Here is an 18760-nt window from a genome sequence, read left to right on the forward strand (position 1 = left end):
CTTCCAGCCAGAATCAGTAGTGGAGTAGAAGTGAGAGGTAAATACCCCCATGACAATTTGACAACCAGTTGGGTGGGGTAAAATAAATGTGGTCGGTGGCATAACCAGGATTTTTCTAATAGGGGGGTGCGTCTCCTGCACCCTCCCGCCCAGTACCTTAAAACCAGCTCCACTCCAGTCTTCGCCCGTACAGCGGCAGCGGAACTCATAGGCTGCCTGTGGCCTACACCGTGACTTTCTCTCTGAACCATCCTGCCCTTCACAAAAAAGGAGGTTGCATCAGAAGGGGCAGGGTGGTTCGGAGAGAAAGGCCTGGTGCAGGCCACAGGCAGGCTGTGAGTGCCACTGCCTCTCCCTGGGCGAAGACTGGAGTGTGGTGATATTAAGGCATGGGCAGGTCTGACAGGGCGTGCATACGCAACACACACACCTTGTATAAATACACTACTGAATGTGGTACCTGATCTCAAGCCTTTTCCCATTTTTTAAAGATTCAGCAGCCCCCCCCCCCCCCCCACAGCACCTGCATTATTCATTTGCATAATATTGAGCTACTTTGCAGTCATTTCCATGCAATACAGCTCATTTTTAACACACATTGGGTCAGATTTTTGCACCTTAGTGCTGGATTAACACTATTTTTGGGCCCTAGGCAAACATACATTTGTAACCCCCTACCAAGGACCCTCAATTTACTTTTCCCACCCTTCCCCCTGAGAGGCCTTGATTCATAGCCTCTCCCCGCCCCTCACACATTTCACTTCTCCAGAATTAGCAGGAAAAACAGCAGAGTTTAGCTGTGGATGTAGTAGCAGCAGTAATAATTTGTGAGTGAGCACGGACACTAGGCAAGTACATGCTTTGAAGTGAGTGGCTTAATGATGAGCTGGAAGTTACTCAGGGCCTGAAACACAAAGCTTACCGTGCTTGCAACCTTTGCTTTAGACTGGTTATAGCCAGTCTAAAGCAAACGTTTTTTAGCGTGAAATGCACAAGGGGGTTCTCTGTGGCTTTAACTGTTTGCCATGGCAGCTACGGATAACCAATGCAAATGATTACAACAAGCTCATTAGTATTAAAATGAGCATTCCGTGGGATGCACAGAAAGGAGTGCCTACCTTTAATGTGCAAAATTTTACTGCAGGTCTGGAGCTGCTGTTGTGTGAGGCAGTGGCGTAGCAAGGAGGGCTGCCACCCGGGGCGGTTCGTGTTGCCCCCCCCCCCCCCCGGGTGCAGCATGATGACACCCCCCCTCAGCACATCAACACCCCCCCCCCCCCGACCCAGTGCCTACCCTCCTCAGCTCCCTCCAACCAGCTGAGCACCCTACCTTTAAAGAAATTTCGGAAGCCGTGGAGAGGCAAGGAGCAGCGCCTCACGCCTGCAAGTAAAAGAAGCGTGGATCGTCATGGGGCCTTCCCTCACGCTGTCTGTCCCGCCCTCTGCTGACGCAACTTCCTATTTCCGCAAGGGCGGGACAGACAGCGTGAGGGAAGGCCCGATGACAATCCTTGCTTCTTTTACTTGCAGGCGCGAGGCACTGCGCCTCGCCTCTCCACGGCTTCCAAAATTTCTTTAAAGGTAGGGTGCTCAGCTGGTTGGAGGGAGCTGAGGAGGGTAGGCACTGGGTCGGGGGGGTGTCATCGTGCTGCACCCGGGGGGGGGGAGCTGGCAGGGAACACCCCCCCCCGAGCTGACACCCGGAGCGGACCACCCCTCCCGCCCCCCCCCCCTTGCTACGCCACTGGTGTGAGGGCAACTTCTGGGAGAAGCAGTCTGCTTGCATTTTTCAGAGGAGCAAAATAGTGTCCAAGAGCAGACTACAGCTTAGGGACAGAGAAAAAAAAAGCAGACGGCCAGTTGGCTGGGAAAAGCTCCTATGATGTCAGCTGGGGGGGGGGGGGCTTTCAGCAAGGTGGAGATTCCCAAGTGTGCCAGCAAAATCAATTGGGGGGGGGGGGGGGAAGGACAGCCTGAGGGGGCACATGTAAGCTGCAGGAGGAAGGTGGAACCAGCATCAGAACATTGCAGGAGAAAGGAAAGAGCATAGGAGCCAGCTCTGTGGGTGCTTGAGCACCCCCAATATTGGAGCCAGCATAACAGCACTGCAGGGGAAAGGAAGGAGTGTTGCAGTGAGACAAAATGATTCCTGGGCATGTGCAGAACATGGACACTTACCAAGAGACTGAGCTGCACAAGTGCTAGGTGTTTTCTATCCCGAGCCGCTTGCAGAATTTCCGTGCATCTTATTTGCATGCAATTTCCTTTGAACACTGGTCGCTGTTTAGAAATCAGTAAGTTCAACCGTGGCTCTAAATGCATGCGATATTTAATGGCAACTTTTGAACATCGGGGCCTCAGTTCCAGGATGAAGAATTTAGACCAGTTCTAGATTCTGAAAATCCCATCCTGTTGTATTATGGTACCTATAGCACTGATTTCAATGGGTAGAATCATGGACTACAAATAGCACATTGAATTGGCATATAAGTGCAAAAACGAGACTAGTCAACAAGTCTCCCTCCTGGAACTAAGTAACTTGGCAGCTCTAGAGCAGTGAGCTAAGAACCAGGAAGCTGAGAAAGGCCATTTTTACCCTCTATTGCCTTTGAGAGTGAGATTTATGGGTGATGCATCTGAAGTATACATTTACAACATTTTATGTGTGAAGAAAGCTTTGCAAATGGAAGAAGCAAAATCATATTTAGCTTTCTTTGGTAATTCTTAAAGGATATAGTAGAACAGAGACAGAATTGGGATAGTTTTCAGGTACCTTTGTACTAACGGATGTCTCCACTACCGCCCAAATTTTCAAATGGAAACTATACAAGACTATTCCCACCAGAGACACAGACATATGCACACACATGCGCTCTTGTTCTTCAGACATACCCCCCCCCCCCCCAACACACACACATACACACTCTTGCTTTTCAGACAGATATGCACACATGCATGCACTCTCACTCTTCAGACACACACATGCCAGTGGCATAGCCGACTTGCAGCTCACATGAAGTGGCTGGCAGGGATCCCCAAGCCAACCAAAAACTCCCAACATTGCTGCTGGTGAAAATCTGGTATGCAAGGGAGGGGGGATGTTTGAGAGACCATATGGCATGCAGGCAAGAGAGGGAGAGACCACATCACTTGTGGGACAAGGTGGAGTTCTTCTGCCCACTCATCTTGGGCCCAGGCCCACCCAAAATTAGATGTCTGGCTACGCCCCTGACACATGCACATTCAAACATTCTGTTCCTTTTCAGACACTCTCTCTCTCTCTCCTAAGTGCTGTGCTGCTATTCATTTAATCATTCAGTCGGTGCCCCCTCCCCCAACCATCTCATCCCATTATCATGTAAAATTCTTGCACTTGCTCTTTTTCTGGGCCTGCAGCAGATGCCTCACATTCTTATTCCTCTTACATTTCTACCTCTTCTCAATATCCCACTCCCAAGGGCACTTACAACATCCACTGGCTCTCTCCAAGGCCCCCCTATGCAGAGATCAGTCTCACCTCCTTCCTGTGATTACAGCAGCCTTCCCTTTGGCTGGATCCTACTACATACTCTTTACTTCACAGGAGTGGAGGAGTAGCCTAGTGCAGGGGAGCCAACTTTTCAAAATTATTGGGGGTGCTAAGCCCAATGGGTATAACCCTTGCCTGGACACTTACAAGGAATTTTCTCAATATTGGGGGTGCTCAAGCACACACAGCACCCACAAAGCCGGCTTCTATGGCCTAGTTTATGGTTAATTCAGCAGTCTTCGTTCCTGATGAAGTGGGATTACTTCCCACTGTAGTTCCTTAAGACTCTGGGCAAGTCACAACCCTCCATTGCGGGGCCCAGGTAGAAAATAAGTACCTGTATATAATATGTAAACTGCTTTGCTTGTAGCCACAGAAAGGGAGTATATCAAGTCCCGTCCCCTTTCCCCTTCACTAAAAGGGGAGAGTTTTAGAGGGCTAAAATCTGAAAAACATCCAGATGCTTTAGCCATACTTCTGCCTTCCACACAGTTCATTTACAAATCTGTAGCATCCTGAAAACATCCAGACAGTTGGAAATCCTAGCCTCCCAAATCCTGAGTATATCTGACGGGGTAAACTTTCAGACCCCAGACACGTGCCTAATTTGCTTATGCTTTAATCTGGCCCTGATGTTATGGTGAAATAACATGTATTAGGCGCAATTAATGCAAGTTATAGTTAATTGTCTTTAAATGCACACTGTTGCCATAAAGCGGCTTAGTAAACAGGCCTCTCAATTTGCACTGGCCAAACAAAGCAACTTGAGAGGGAGCAGTAGTTCAATACTGGTCTTCCTCCAGCCGTAGGTAGAGGACAGGACAGAGATTTCTGTTGTCACACTGAGATAACTGTATCTCCTCTGGGAAGGGAACTAACTACTCTTCACTTTCTATGGCAATTACCACTTTTAGTGCAGCGGATCTGACACTGGAGCGTAGGGGCAGTTTAAAAAAAAAGTAACCTTTTTCATGGAGGGTTGAGTGGGAAGAGTTTACTGAAAGTATTAGATAGGACAAAAGGGGAAGGGTATGACAAGCAGCATGAGGAAACTGTCCTAATACAGGCCTAGAAGCCAACTTTCAAATGTAGTACAGAGCTTGTCCAATTTTGAAGGTGTTCAAGTGTCCACACAGCTGATGCCTAAGAGTGCAGGAGGAGGTTAAAACATGGCAAGGGAGGTTGGGGAGGTTAGAACATAAGAGTAGCCATACTGGGTCAGACCAATGGTCCATCTAGCCCAGTGTTCTGTTTTCCAAACAGTGGCCAAGCCAGGTCACAAGTACCTAGCACAAACCCAAATCGTGGCAACACTCATGGGATAACCACCAGAAGAGTGTCATGGGAGGGCCAGTAAGAGCAACAACAAAAAAAAAAAAAGCGCAAAAGGTCCTCCAGAACTGGAACAGTGGTACAGTGTTTATTGCGAATGGCCTGACACGGACCATGTTTCGGCACTCAACAGCGCCTGCCTCAAGGGTCGAGATGGATATTTCTTAAAAACCTAATAGTTTTAATCTGATTGTGTCAAATGCTTTCTGATGAGGTTCAAAAAGAACCGTGTTGAAATCCTCAATAAATTGTACCGGACACTTCAGAAAAGTTGCAATGGGGTTAAGACTGTACCATTGTTCCAGTTCCGGAGGCCCTTTTGTGCTTTTTTTTTTTTTCTATCGCTGTTATTTGTGTACTGTTGGACCCTCTTTTTTTGCCGCAGGGCCAGTAAGAGACCATTATCGGACACGTCAGGGAGAAATCATTGAGAGATCATCATGGGAAGGTCAGTATGTGAGAAGTCTGTTAAGGGAAAGGGAAATGGGACTGGATATCCTGCCTTTCTGAGGTTTTTTGCAACTACATTCAAAGCGGTTTACATATATTCAGGTACTTATTTTGTACCAGGAGCAATGGAGGGTTAAGTCACTTGCCCAGAGTCACAAGGAGCTGCAGTGGGAATCGAACTCAGTTCCCCAGGATCAAAGTCCACTGCACTAACCACTAGGCTACTGAGATCAAGATTTGAGAAGGTTATGAAGAATACAAGTATGGGAGACCTCATGGAAAGGTCAGTGAGAGAAATTCTGGGTCATCGGTAAGTGGCAGTAGTGCTGGAGGGGACAGATCACAGGGCTGCTTGGGGTTCTCTTTCTTTCTTCACTGCCACTGCTCGTTTTCCTTGGTGGTCGTTCTATTTGAGTTATCCAGTTGCTTTTTCTCTGTCTCAAAATGCCATGTTGGGATTATGGGTCATTTTCCCACCTCTGCTGACTTCTCTTTCTTTGACTCAGTGACCACCTGTATTATCACATAAGGAAAAGGGACAACGTAAAATTCAGCTCCCCCTAGAATCCTTTCTTTTCTTACACACAAAGAGAAACCTATGCAATTCCTCGGATAAATGTGTATTCACGCAATCATACATTTTCTCGTCTCTGCCGGAGTTTCCCAGTCTAGTCCTGGTGACTTCGCAGTCACTCTGGTTTCCAGGACATCCACAATGACTATGCAAGAGACAGATTTGCATGTACTGGGCCTTCAATGTATGCACATGTACCTCATCATATTTATTATGGATATTCTGCAAATCCAACCACTGTGCAATCACCAGGACAGGTTTGGGAAGCCCTGTGCTACATCATACCAGTATTTGTTAAGCAACATCACAACAGTTGACAAGTTAATTAAAAATATGAATCTCAATTTGTCCGTAATGTTCCACTCTTGGCTCTTTAGCTCAATGCAGGCTTCTCAGACCTTGGGACTCACCTCTCCATCCTGTGTCTCTATGGTTTTGATTAGAACCGTTTTCCTTGTGTGGACCTCAGGAGTATGATCTATATCTGCAGCTGAAAAGAAAAAGCAGCAAGAAAGAAAAGCATGAAAAAAAAAAAGAAAGAACAGGGATGTCAAAGCACGGAGAACAGAGAGGGAGAAAAAAAGAAAAAGTCAACAACAAGCATGGAAAGAAAGATAGGCAGGTGGATGAATGACAAGGAAGAAGAAAGGGAGAAAAAGGGGAATGGAGGGAAAAGAAGGCAGTGTATGCAGGATCCGTCTCTCTCACTTTCACCTTCACCAATTGTCCTCCCCAGAACATCTCTCTCTCTCCCTCTCCCTCTTGCAGTGGCGTACCGAGGGTGGGGCGGTGGGGGCGGTCTGCCCTGAGCGCACGCTGCAGGAGGGGTGCAGGGAGCAGCTGCATGGCTGTCGGCTCCGCTGGTTCCCTGTTCCCTCTGCTGTTACTTCCTGTTCTGAGGCAGAGGGAGCAGAGAACCAGCGGAGCCAACAGCTGTGCGGCCGCTGCCCAACACTCTAGGAGGTAAGAAAATGCACCCGGGGAGGGGGCATGGAGGTGATGCACCGGGGGAGGGGGTGCGCAGTGGCGACCCGCCCCGGGTGGCAGCTGAACAAGGAATACCACTGCCTTCTTGTCCTCAGCTGGTCAGATAGTACACTAGAACAGGGCATCCCAAACCTGTTCAGGGACTCTTCACCAGTCAGGTTTGCAGGATGCACGTAATGAACATGCTTGAAATTAATCTGTATGCACTAAAGGGCCCTTTTGTCAAAGTGCAGTGGGCCTACCGCCAGCTTGCCGTACGGCGATTCGGCTCTACTGTCATGCTCCTGGGGGAACCCAGTAGTAGTTCCAGCTCCCCCTGGAAATGGCCGCACACCAATGCCATTTCTTAGCACATAGCCATTTCCTTCCCCTGCACCTAAAAATGCCTTTTACCGGAGGCAGTAAAAGGCAGCCTCAGCATTCAGCAAACCCACGTGCCGAAAGCTCCGCAGGGCCCCTTTTACCGCTCCAGTGTCTCAAACTGATTTTATTTATTTATAAAAGTGTACATATACCCTCTTCTTGAGTTGCCCATGGTTTACGTAATATCAAAAGCTATAAATTACAATATCAAAACGGAGGTGGAAGATACGGCAGTATCTAGTAAACCCTGTATATAATCTTACATCAGGAGTAAATAATACTTTACTCGTTTCCTAAATAGCTCAGACCTATTCATTGTGGATATCTTGAAACCCTGACTGGTTGTGGGGTCCTTAGTACAGTTTGGAAAGCCCCGAACTAGCAGATGCAGGAATGCAGCCTGAGAAGGTGGACATTTTGCTTGTGCTTTTCCAAAGGACATTATCACAGAATAACAGCATTGAGCTCAATACTCAGAATGGAGAAAAAAAAAAAAATATGTATGTTGTCCTCAGCACAGGCTTACCAGGGCTCTTGATGCTCAGGGAAGCCATAGAATGGATGGGGACAGCAATCCTATGGGGAGGTAAACAGCACAGTGAGATCAGGAAAGGCAAGCAAAACTCAGCCTCATGCTGCCAGAAATCTCCCATCTCTCAACTTTGCCCTGGAGCAGAAGTTGTACCTGCTTTCTTCACCCTCCAGAAGTTTACGGTACGTTGCAATCTCAATGTCCAGTGCCATCTTGACATTGAGCAGATCCTGGTACTCGCGCAAGTGCCGGGCCATCTCCTCTTTCATGTGCTGCACCTCCTGCTCTAGTCGACCAATGGTATCCTGGTAACTAGTGGCCTCCACACCAAACTGATCTTCCAGCTCCCTCATCTGACGCAACAGCGCCTCATTCTTGTGAAAGAAAAGCATACGCATAGTTAATGAGCCATAGGAAAGGTGATTTTAGTTCCTGTTTCACATTTTCATCACCATGACATCGATCCTTGCTGAAAATTCCATTCAATAGCTGCTGTATGGACTTAGTTTAGGGTTTACACAGACCTAGACCTATCTGTGCCTGCACATACTATAACAATCTCTCTGGGTAGTGTATGTTACAGTTACAGTTCATCTATCCCACTTTTACCAAATTTAGTTCTAAGCGAATAATGTAACGAATACTAGATACTAGGAGCTAATATTATAATTATTAAATATCATCATTTATAACAGGGGTGTCCAACCTCAGTCCTTGCTAGGTCAGGTTTTCAGGATTTCCATAATGAAAATGCATGAGATCTATTTACATACAATGGAGTCAGTGCATGTAAATAGGTATCATGCATATTCATTGGGAAATCCTGAAAACCCAACTGGATTGCGGCCCTTGAGAATTGAGGTTGGACACCCCTGCCCTAGAATGTACTTCCAAATCAGTTAAACTTTAGAAGCCTTATAGTACAGCTAGATAATCATTAACATTTCCCCAGAACATATTTCTGAAACAACTGAGTTTTAATCGCAATTTTATAAGAATCAAAATTAGATACAGATCTAATATTTTCTGGTAAAACGGACCAAAATCTGGCTGCTTGATAAAGAAACGTTGATTGAACTAGTTTCCAATATTGTATACTCTTAGGACTTGGAAATGATAGCAGCTTGAATTTTTAGATATAGGCCACAAATTAAAAGAAGCACATATGAGGGGATTAAACCATACAAAATCTTAAAATTAAGCTTCCAAGTGTGAATACAATTCAGGCCTCAATTAAGAGCCAGTAGAAAGATACATAAAAAGGGGGAATATGAGCAGACGTTTCTAAAGCACAAATTAATTGAATGGCCCTGTTTTGGATTGTCTGTAGCCGTTTTTGTAAATTTTTAGATATGTCCAAATAGGCTATATTGTAGAAATCCAGTTTACTTAATATGAGTGACTGTACTACCAATTTAAATTCATCGTTATGAAGATATTTACGTATGCTTCTTAATTTCCTCATTATCCAAAAACAGCTTTTAATTTGTTCTTCCTTAGTTAATTTTAAATCAATGAATATACCTATAATTTTGATCGAATTTTTTCAGTTTATATGTTATCTTGTCTACTTCAAAGGTAAAGTCATTGTCGAAGTTGGACATTATTACCAATCAATACAAATTTTGTCTTTTCCTTGTTAAGTTGTAAGAAATGACTACTCGTCCAATTGCTGAGGAGAGACATACACCTAGTTACTATAGAAAGTGTGTTTTCTAATGTGGAGTCAACTGTAAACAAAACACTAATGTCATTAGCATATATGTAAACTTGATGACCAGCCCTTCAAGCAAATTGCCCAGAAATGATAATAGTACATTAAACAAAACTGTTGACAGAGTGGACCCCTGAAGGCGACTAACATTCCAAAAACTCTCCCTGCATTTTAACCATCTAGGATCTACTTGAAAAAAAAAAAAAAACACCTTTGAACCATTTCAACACTTTACCAGATATTCCAGTACTATCCAACTTCTTCAGAAGTATATCATGATGAACCAGATCAAAGGTATTCGAGAAGTATAACTGCATTATTAATGCTCGGTTACCATTACTCATGATATGTTTAAATTGAGTAATGTGTACAACGTAATCATGTACTATGTAGTGCATGAAAGCCCAATGGAGAGGCATGCAAAAGATTAAATTGATCTAAATACCTTTCTAAATACCCAGTGACTAGACCTTCCATAATTTTGACAAAGTAAGGTACAGAAGCAACCGGTCTAAAATTTGTTATTTTAGATAAGGCAATGGTCAAATTTGTTCTAATTGGTTGTGTGTCTGTGGGGGGGGGGGGGGGGGGGGAGATGTGGGTGTTACTCACAGTTCCCCTTAGTCCGTCCAGTTCACAGGTTAGGCTCTGGATTTGCCGCCGAGACTCATTCATCTCTTGCTTGGCCTGGCGCAATGCTTCGTTGTTCCGACTTGCAGCATCAGACAGGTCAGCAAACTGCAGAGAGAAAAACATGTTTTCACCGGGGTCTGCATCTTTCTTCTCCTCAGAGTCTCTGCTCTCTCCCCTCTCAGTCTTTTACCCAGTAACATTTGCCCTTCATAATTCCCCCTAGCTTAACTTTTAAACTCTGCTCCTTCTTCCACTTTCAGTTACTGCTTACCTGGCACTGCTCCAGTTATACCTACCTCCTGCTCCCTGCCTCAAATGCACCTTCCTCTTACTTCCCACCTCCCTCCCCCAACCCTATCTGTACCCGACTCCTGCTCTCTGCCCCAACTGCAGCTATCTCTTGTTTGTCTCCCATGCTTACCCTTGTTGTACTCACCTCTAATCTTCCTGCCTCTGCAGTACCTATCTCTTATCTCCCCGCCCCAGCTGAAGCTGCATGCTATGTTCCGTGCTTACTCCAGTTCTGTGGATACCTTGGATTTATACCATTCCTCTGACTCCTGCAGGTTCTTTGCTGCAATGTTCTCATACTGGGTGCGGATGTCTCGAAGTGCAGCTGTCAGATCTGGCTTTGCAGCTTGGACCTCCATCTGCATCTGGAGCTGCAGTGGCTGACTGTGAACAGTCACCTGCACATCCTGAAGCTCCTGAGCACATGCAAATGAGAAGGAACATATCACACTGTGCATGTACAGAGAAACTTGGGTGCATGCATACAAAGAAAATCAGGATACCCACAGGTATGCACAGCAGCCCACCTCTCTTACACAAGGTGAGCAGGAGAAAAAAAGATGGAGGACTGTTCATAGGCTACATCTGTGTTACTCCTAGAGCTGCTAATTGGCTATAGATTTGCTCAACACAGTTCTAGTCCTGAGTTTAGGAATGCAATTAGGAAATCAGAACTACAAATCCCTGCATGCAATGGGGTAAACCCATGACTGGCTCAACCATGCTTCCTTCCCGCACTGTTGCTGTTACTAGCAGTGGAAGTGAAACACATGGACAGATTCCCTAGGACCTTAGAGGTAAGTTTACTCTTTGCAAATAGGGCGGGAGAAAAATCAGGCCTCTTATTTCTCAGGAACTTTGTATCATCTGAAGGGGTTACAATCCTATATCTTGTTAACGGTTAATTGTGAGGTGAGGTGAGGGTGAGGTGAGGGTCATATCCCTACATTGGGATTTGCTACTCCCTGTGTAATTATTTACTGCCTCCTTGTTTCTACATGAAGAATTTTACCTCCTCATGGAGTTTCTTCAGGAATTCAATTTCATCCATTAGTGATTCAATCTTGCGTTCCAGCTCCAGGCGGGCCAGAGTAGCATCATCTACATCCTAGGAGAAGAAACAACCCAGGAAATGAGTGAGCAGAGCATTAGACACCAATCCACAAGACTCTGACAACCGATCAGTAACTGATGTAAACACTAATACACCAGTGCATGCACATCATACTCATGCAGACACCGCTGAGATATAACTCTGTCCTAACAATATGAGATGCAGAATCAAATCTTCTGAACAGAAGTGACCTCATCGTATACGCAAGAAAGAAGCTGAGCTGGCTGGGTGGCCCAGGTGGCGGTACTGTGTAGTGCCATACAAGTGGCCTGCAGATTAGTTGGGCCAGGCTAAGGTTGCTGCACAGACATTGTTGTGCTCCTGGGGGAGGGAAATGGAGAGGAAGGCATGGTCATTGCTCAAGGGTGACACCTAGCAGTCAATTCTCTATAGATTGTACAAATGCCATTATAGAACACTAGCGTAAATCCGCATTTATGTTTCTAACTTTAAGTGTGAGCACAGGCTAGCTCAATGTCTGAGGGGAGACATGATAGAGTTATATAAAATAATGAGTGGAGTGGAACAGGTGGATGTGAAGCGTCTGTTCACGCTTTCCAAAAATAATAGGACTAGGGGGCATGCGATAAAACTATAGTGTAGTAAATTTAAAACAAATTGGAGAAAAGTTTTCTTCAACCAACGCATAATTAAACTCTGGAATTTGTTGCCGGAGAACGTGGTGAAGACGGTTAGCTTGACAGAGTTTAAAAAGGGGTTAGACGGTTTCCTAAAGGACAAGTCCATAAACCACTACTAAATGGACTTGGGAAAAATCCACAATTCCAGGAATAACATGTATAGAATGTTTGTACGTTTGGGAAGCTTGCCAGGTGCCCTTGGCCTGGATTGGCCGCTGTCGTGGACAGGATGCTGGGCTCAATGGACCCTTGGTCTTTTCCCAGTATGGCATTACTTATGTACTTATGTAATGACTGGTGTAAATACTTGCGCTTGTTAGGCGCATAAATACTAGTATTCTATAACCTGGGCATGCAAATGCAGGACATGCTTCTGATCCCCCTATGCCCCTCCCAGGTCAACATGGAAAAACAAAAGAGCAGATCGATAAGAGAGAAATATCAATTTATTATATGACAAAAATATTCAGAATCAGCCTGACACTGGCTGTGTTTCGCCCAGCAGGGCTGCGTTAGGGCTATATAATATTCCTTTACAGTCGAGGAAATATTAGTATCGCTGTATAAAATGTCCAGAAATTGTGGAAGCATATATCTTCAAAGGGTTGTTGAAAAAAACAGCATAACGGATAAGTCACAAAAGGTAGCAATGCGAAGTCTGGCTTACCCCACACAACTCTGAAACAGAATGAAGGAAGAAGAGGACCTCGGCTGGCAGGGGTTGGGGTCCCCCGCCAGCAAAGGTAGGCGACGGCGGGTTGGCGGCGGGAGGGGGGATCGAGAGGGTTGGGGCAGGGGGGTCCAGGGCCAAATCTACGGAGGCCCAGGCCCCCGTAGCCCCACGTAGCTACGCCACTGCTTTTCATGCTCATTGATGATAGCATACCACAGTCAGTGGCATAGCTAGGTGGGGCACCAGGGGAGTGGCTGCTCCCCCAAACGGAGTTCTGCTGGCTCCTATTTTTTTTCTCGTCGTGTTGCACTGAAAATGTGCACCGGCACCAGCAGAAGTCCGCTCTCGCTCCCCCCGCACCGTCAACCTGGCTCAACCTGGCTCCGCTTCTGACCACGGTATTTTTTTCCAGTAACTTTGTGGTAGAGTGCCGGCTCTACTGCAAAGCTTTCTGCATGGGCCCCTGAGTTCTCATCCATGCTGCCTACAACTGGAATACGTTCTGTGCACATGTGTCCCATCACTCACCTTACGGAACAGAACCAGGTTATTCTCGGCATCTGCTCGCTTGTGAATTTCCTCCTCCAACCTGAGCACCAGAAGAAAGATGGCGTTAGCAATAAATTAGTGTGTCCTCCTGCTAGCATTACGCCAATAACAGTGGCGCTAACAGTCATCAAAGCTTTGAGTTTGCGACCGGAGTCCATTAGTGGAAGGGACGAAACCAGGGTATTTCTATGGGCAGTGCTAGAGTGGTTTTCACCTCCAGAACTGCAGCAGCATGGAAGATACTTCTAGTTGTTTTCTGCTTTGGATGCCCCCCTAGCTGTCTTCTCCCCCCCCCCCCCCCCCCCCCCAGCATACAGCCAAACTCCCCCTCAATGAGCACAACATGTCTGACCCCAGCAAGAGGAGAACTGCTGAGCCAGGAGGCCAAGACAAGGCAGCAGCTTCCATACAGGACTGGACAGTGACACAGCAGAGAAATGGGGGAGGGAGATATAAGTATACCTTATCCATCAAGGCCTATGGTTTTCCTCAGAGAATTGCTGTCTGTCCTTCTCTGACACATTAAGAGGACAGACAAAAAGACAGAGAGAAACCGGAAAATCATCCCACAAAGGCATGGCCTCAGGTCCTCTCTTAACAGCTTCAGTAAACTTTTACTGGCCTGATGTTTTGTACTTGTGTTGCCAAAGAGCTAAATAAAATAGTGAAAAAGAAAGAATTTCACAGTAAAGAGGAGATAAAAACCAGTTCCCTTTTCTAGTCACGTTCAGTATTACATTTCTGACCCGTCTTTGCAGGCACAGACATGGGCTGGTGCAGCAGCATGGGGAGGGGGGAAGGTCACCCCACCACCCCATAGCACATCTATCTTTTTCTGCCCTTCACTTGAAAGAAAAGGATAGCCCACCACTCAGGTTCTGAGATACGAAAGGGGTCACAGATGCTATTGTCCCTCTGCCCCATGACATTGGGATAACTTGCCTTACTAAGCAAGAGTAATGCAGAATCCCACCCCCAGCCTGAACAAGCTCAACCGGGGGGGGGGGGGGGGGGGACCGATTGATTTTTCTAGTGAAGCAAAAATAAATTAACTTTAGCTTTAGCTCAAGACAAGGCTCTGCTAACAGATAACGTCATTTCAGCATAAAACGTCAGGGCAGCAGCAGGGATGCAGTAAGAAAAGGGAGTGGCCCTGCATCACTTTGTAAACCCTGGACACAGATTTCTGCTGGAGACCCTCTCCTGCTTCTCACTATTGCCTCCTTTCCTTTCCCACATCCTCTGTGCATTAAAATCTTTCCACAGCACTCTCTCACCCTTCCTTTTATCTGTGTCTTTCCCACCCTGCTTTTGAACTATTTCTGTGCTCACAACTCCTAAATGACAGAAACCTACTACACATGGTTAATTTCACTGCAAAGGGAACTCACCAATAGTAATTGCACTGAAAAATTGCTGATAAATATTTTCCTTCTCCTTAAAGGACTGTAATTAGATGAAAAACACTTCTTTTTATTCTTTCCATTTGTAGTTTTTTTTTCTTTTGGGGGGAGGGGGAGGGGGAGTAGAGAACAGTTTTAAAAGAGGAATTCTCCAACTATTGTGTTTTTATGCTACAGAAGCTGGCACTGCTCCCATAGAAATGTGATGGTGCTTTTTTTTTTTTTTTTTAATTTTTGGTGTGTGTGTGTGTGGGGGGGGGTTAATTTCCCTGGACACTCAGTCTGATCTGGCCCATTTTTAAATTTGATATGTGTTTTTACTGGGTTCTCCTCTATACCAAGTTTTGTACTATTCTGTTAAATTTTCTGAGTTATTTTGCCTGCAGACAGACATTTTTGACCCCCTTTCTGTAATTCTTTCCAACTTCCGGTGGATTGGAAAGAATAAAAGGCAATGGTGGGTAATAATCTACCAGAGTTGCTTTCGACCCTCCTTCTGTCCTCACCCTTATCTTTATATGTTAATGCTACCCACTCTGCTCCACAACCACACTATTATCTTTCAGAGCTAGCGCTCCCTATGTCCCCCCCACCCAGCTACAACCTCATCTCTGGAACTGCACTCCATATCCACATCCCAACCCCACCCTTCTATCTCTTCACCTCCCTGTGTCCCCATCTCCCAGGAATATAAACCCTATCCCTCACCCCAGCCACACCCTTTTTCTTCCAGTCATTGCACTCCCTATGATCTCCCTCCCTAGCCACACCCTCATTTCCCTGTGACAGCACACTGTATTCCCCCTCTGTCCATGAGGAAATCTCCCTATGATACCTAATCAGATCCCACTTCCAGCTACATATTAATGTTCCTATAACACCATTACCATCCCCAGTCCCAGCCACACCCAGGCTAACAACTAGAGGGTATTCATCCCATTTACTGCACCTCACCCTATAAAACATACAAGGGACCGTGAGTTCTGCAGTTATGAGAAAGGTTAGAAACTCTACAAGTGGATTTATTACCGCATATTTTATCTTTCTCATTTTCCCAAGGGCAACACCTCTGCTGCCAGCACCTGAGCGATTCTGTATTTATATCGCAAAGGCTGTCTGTTCACAAGAAGATGCTAAGGAGGGACCAGAAGAGCAAAGGTTTAGGTACAGATGCATCACCCCTCCCCCTCCGCCATGCTTCTGCCTCACTCCTGATCTATCACCTATGTCCCCCTCCTCCAGTGCTGCCGCCATTACCTTTGTCCCTCACCTTTGTTTGACAGCTGCCAGGTCTTCAGCCAGGTTGTCTCTCTCTACCTGGATGTGGTCTCGGTCTTTCCCCAGCAACTCCAGTTGCCTACGCAGCTCGCGCAGCTCTTGCTGGAAGAGGTCCGCAGCCCGGGTGGGTTCCTTGGATTTGGATTGGTTGAGCTCGGTCACCAGCACAGCGTTCTGCTGCTCCAGGTAGCGTACCTTTTCGATGAAGCTGGCAAAGCGGTCATTCAGCTCCTGCAGCTCCGCCTTCTCATTGCTGCGCGTGGTTAAGAACTCCTGGTTTAGGCTATCCACGACCCCAAAGTCCACCTTATCATAGGTCGCTCTGAGCGGAGTACTAGACCGCACTCTGTAACTGGTAGCACGTGCAGAGGAGACTGGTGATGGGGTGCCCAACAGTCTGGCAGAACTGGAGTACCTAGAAGAGGAGTAGGAGCCTGGGGAAAGCAGGGGACCCCCAAAGGTTCTCCGGTAGGAGGTAGATGTGGTCCTTGAGGCAGAATGACTCATGATGAAAGTTGTTGCTGTTGCAGAGAGGAGGGCGGCAGAGAAATGGGAGCAGAGGACAGCTAGAAGGATGGAAGCTGAAGCAAGAAGCTGGATTCTCTGGCCCATGTTTTATAAGCCAGGCTCTGCCCTGCCCATTGTGCAAGTAAAGCCCCTCCCTCCCAGGATACATTCCAAAGTCACAGATCTGGCTGTTTGCATTTGCTGCAGGGCTGGCCTGGGACTGGATAACAGGACTGAGGAAGACAGGAGAGCAAGAGCTGGCTCAGAGCTCCCATCCTCTATGGGAACCCCCCCCCCCCCCCCCCCACAGCAAAGAGGGTTCAGAAAGGGTTAATAAGATCTGGCTGCCTTTGGGGCAGAGAACTGATCAGCAGGTACTGTCTCCTGGGATCAGCATGAAGCAAACTCTTAAAGCTTTGCTGTTGCCTGCCTGCCTGCCTGCATGGAGAGAATGAGGATGCAGTGAGCTGAATCTGGGTAGTAAGATGCTGAACCCTCCTTTGCCCATTGTGCCCATGATGGACAGGGTCATGGAGAGGCCTTTTTTGGTCTGTGCCAGACAGAAGGAGGTTGGGGCCACTGTGCTTAGCTATGAGCCATAGCAATGCATTAAGACAACTGGTATGTGCCCGGGTGAGAATAGTGCTCATTGCCAGGGTCTTTTTTGTCATGTCCACTGAAAAAAAATAAATTCAATTGTGAATGATGAGGCAAAGAGCACCTTGGGCAGTAGTCCCAAAGTCGAGGAATAATTTACCAGTGGAGGTGGGGGTGTAGAGGATTATATAGTATTTGGATGGATGTTAAACACAGTTTTATTCCATGAAGCTTTTTAATTATTATTTGACTGTTTAGTAACAAGGTTTTGGAAACAGATTTTTTTTTAAAAACAGAATATTGTTTTGATTTTGTGTGCTTTCTATAATGTAAGTTATTAGATAGTGTTCCTGAGCAGAAATGGAATAGATAAGTCTATGATTTAATTTATTTTATTTTTTTTTATTTTATTTCATTTGTATCCCACATTATCCCACCTATTTGCAGGCTCAATGTGGCTTACAGAGTTTTGTTAACATTGTCATTGCAAGGTGACATATACATTTAATGTTGTGTAGAGGTTAAATTAGGGTAGAAGAAGAAGGAGAGGAGTGATTTAAGTAGTTATAGTAGATGAGTTATCTTAATTGAGTGGGTTGTCGTGTGGATTATTGTGGCTATTGCTCTTGCACGATGGCTGAGACTCTCGTTCTTATCCCTTCTCTGCTTCTGCAGCATCTCCAGCCTCAGCTGGCCCAGAAACTGCTAGGACAGCAAACCCAGATTTCCTCCAGTTGGTAGCATGCAGAGCTGCCAACGGGCCACCAGGCTGAACCTAGGTTTGAAAGTTTATATGTGAGAATTAACATAAGAACATAAGAATAGCCATACTGGGTCAGACCAATGGTCCAACTAGCCCAATATCCTGTTTCTAACAGTGGCCAATCCAGGTTACAATTACCTGGCAGAAACCCAGTCAGTAACACCATTCCATGCTACCAATCCAAGGACAAGCAGTGGCTTCCCTAGGTCCATCTCAATAGAAGACTATGGACTTTTCCTCTGGGAACTTGTCCAAATGTTTTTTAAACCCAGATACGCTAACTGCTGTTACCACATCCTCCAGGAATGAGTTTCAGAGCTTAGCTATTCTTTGAGTGAAAATATATTTCCTTGTATTTGTTTTAAAAGTATTTCCATGTAATTTCATTGAGTGTCCCCTGGTCTTTGCACTTTTTGAAAGAATGAAAAATTGATTCACTTTAACCCGTTCTATTCCACTCAGGATCTTGTAGACCTCAATCATATCGCCCCTCAGCCATCTCTTTTCCAAGCTGAAGAGCCCTTACGTCTTTAGCCTTTCCTCATACGAGAGGTGTTCCATCTCCTTTATCATTTTGGTCATTCTTCTTTGAACCAGAGTACAAGATCAGGCCCAGAGAAAGGGCAAGCTCAGATTGGCTGAGGAGTTTAGATCAAGATAAAAGAGAGAAGATAAGGTTACCGAAAGACGAAAAGAGAAAAGAATGAGCAGGAAGAACTCTATAATCCTAGAGAAACAGAACCAGCAGCAGCTATAGGTGCAAAATATGTCATAGAGTATCAGCAGGCCAGAAACATAAACTGACCAGAAACAACAGTCTGCTGTTCTCT

General features: G+C 45.9%; 1 protein-coding gene across 1 annotated transcript; it reads right to left on the reverse strand.

Annotated features, from left to right (window-relative positions):
* Positions 1–5464: 5464 nt before the first annotated feature.
* PRPH (peripherin) lies at positions 5465–16631 on the reverse strand. The gene is made up of 9 exons (XM_030195247.1): positions 16056–16631; positions 13362–13422; positions 11418–11513; positions 10648–10821; positions 10094–10219; positions 7921–8141; positions 7762–7811; positions 6296–6375; positions 5465–5824 (listed from the first exon to the last, which is right to left on the reverse strand). The coding sequence occupies exons 1-9, from the start codon at positions 16568–16570 to the stop codon at positions 5777–5779; spliced, it is 1371 nt and encodes a 456-aa protein (XP_030051107.1). The 5' UTR covers positions 16571–16631; the 3' UTR covers positions 5465–5776.
* Between the last annotated feature and the right edge of the window lie 2129 nt (positions 16632–18760).

The sequence above is a fragment of the Microcaecilia unicolor genome, chromosome 3, assembly GCF_901765095.1.
Source record: "Microcaecilia unicolor chromosome 3, aMicUni1.1, whole genome shotgun sequence".
Lineage (NCBI taxonomy): Eukaryota > Metazoa > Chordata > Amphibia > Gymnophiona > Siphonopidae > Microcaecilia > Microcaecilia unicolor.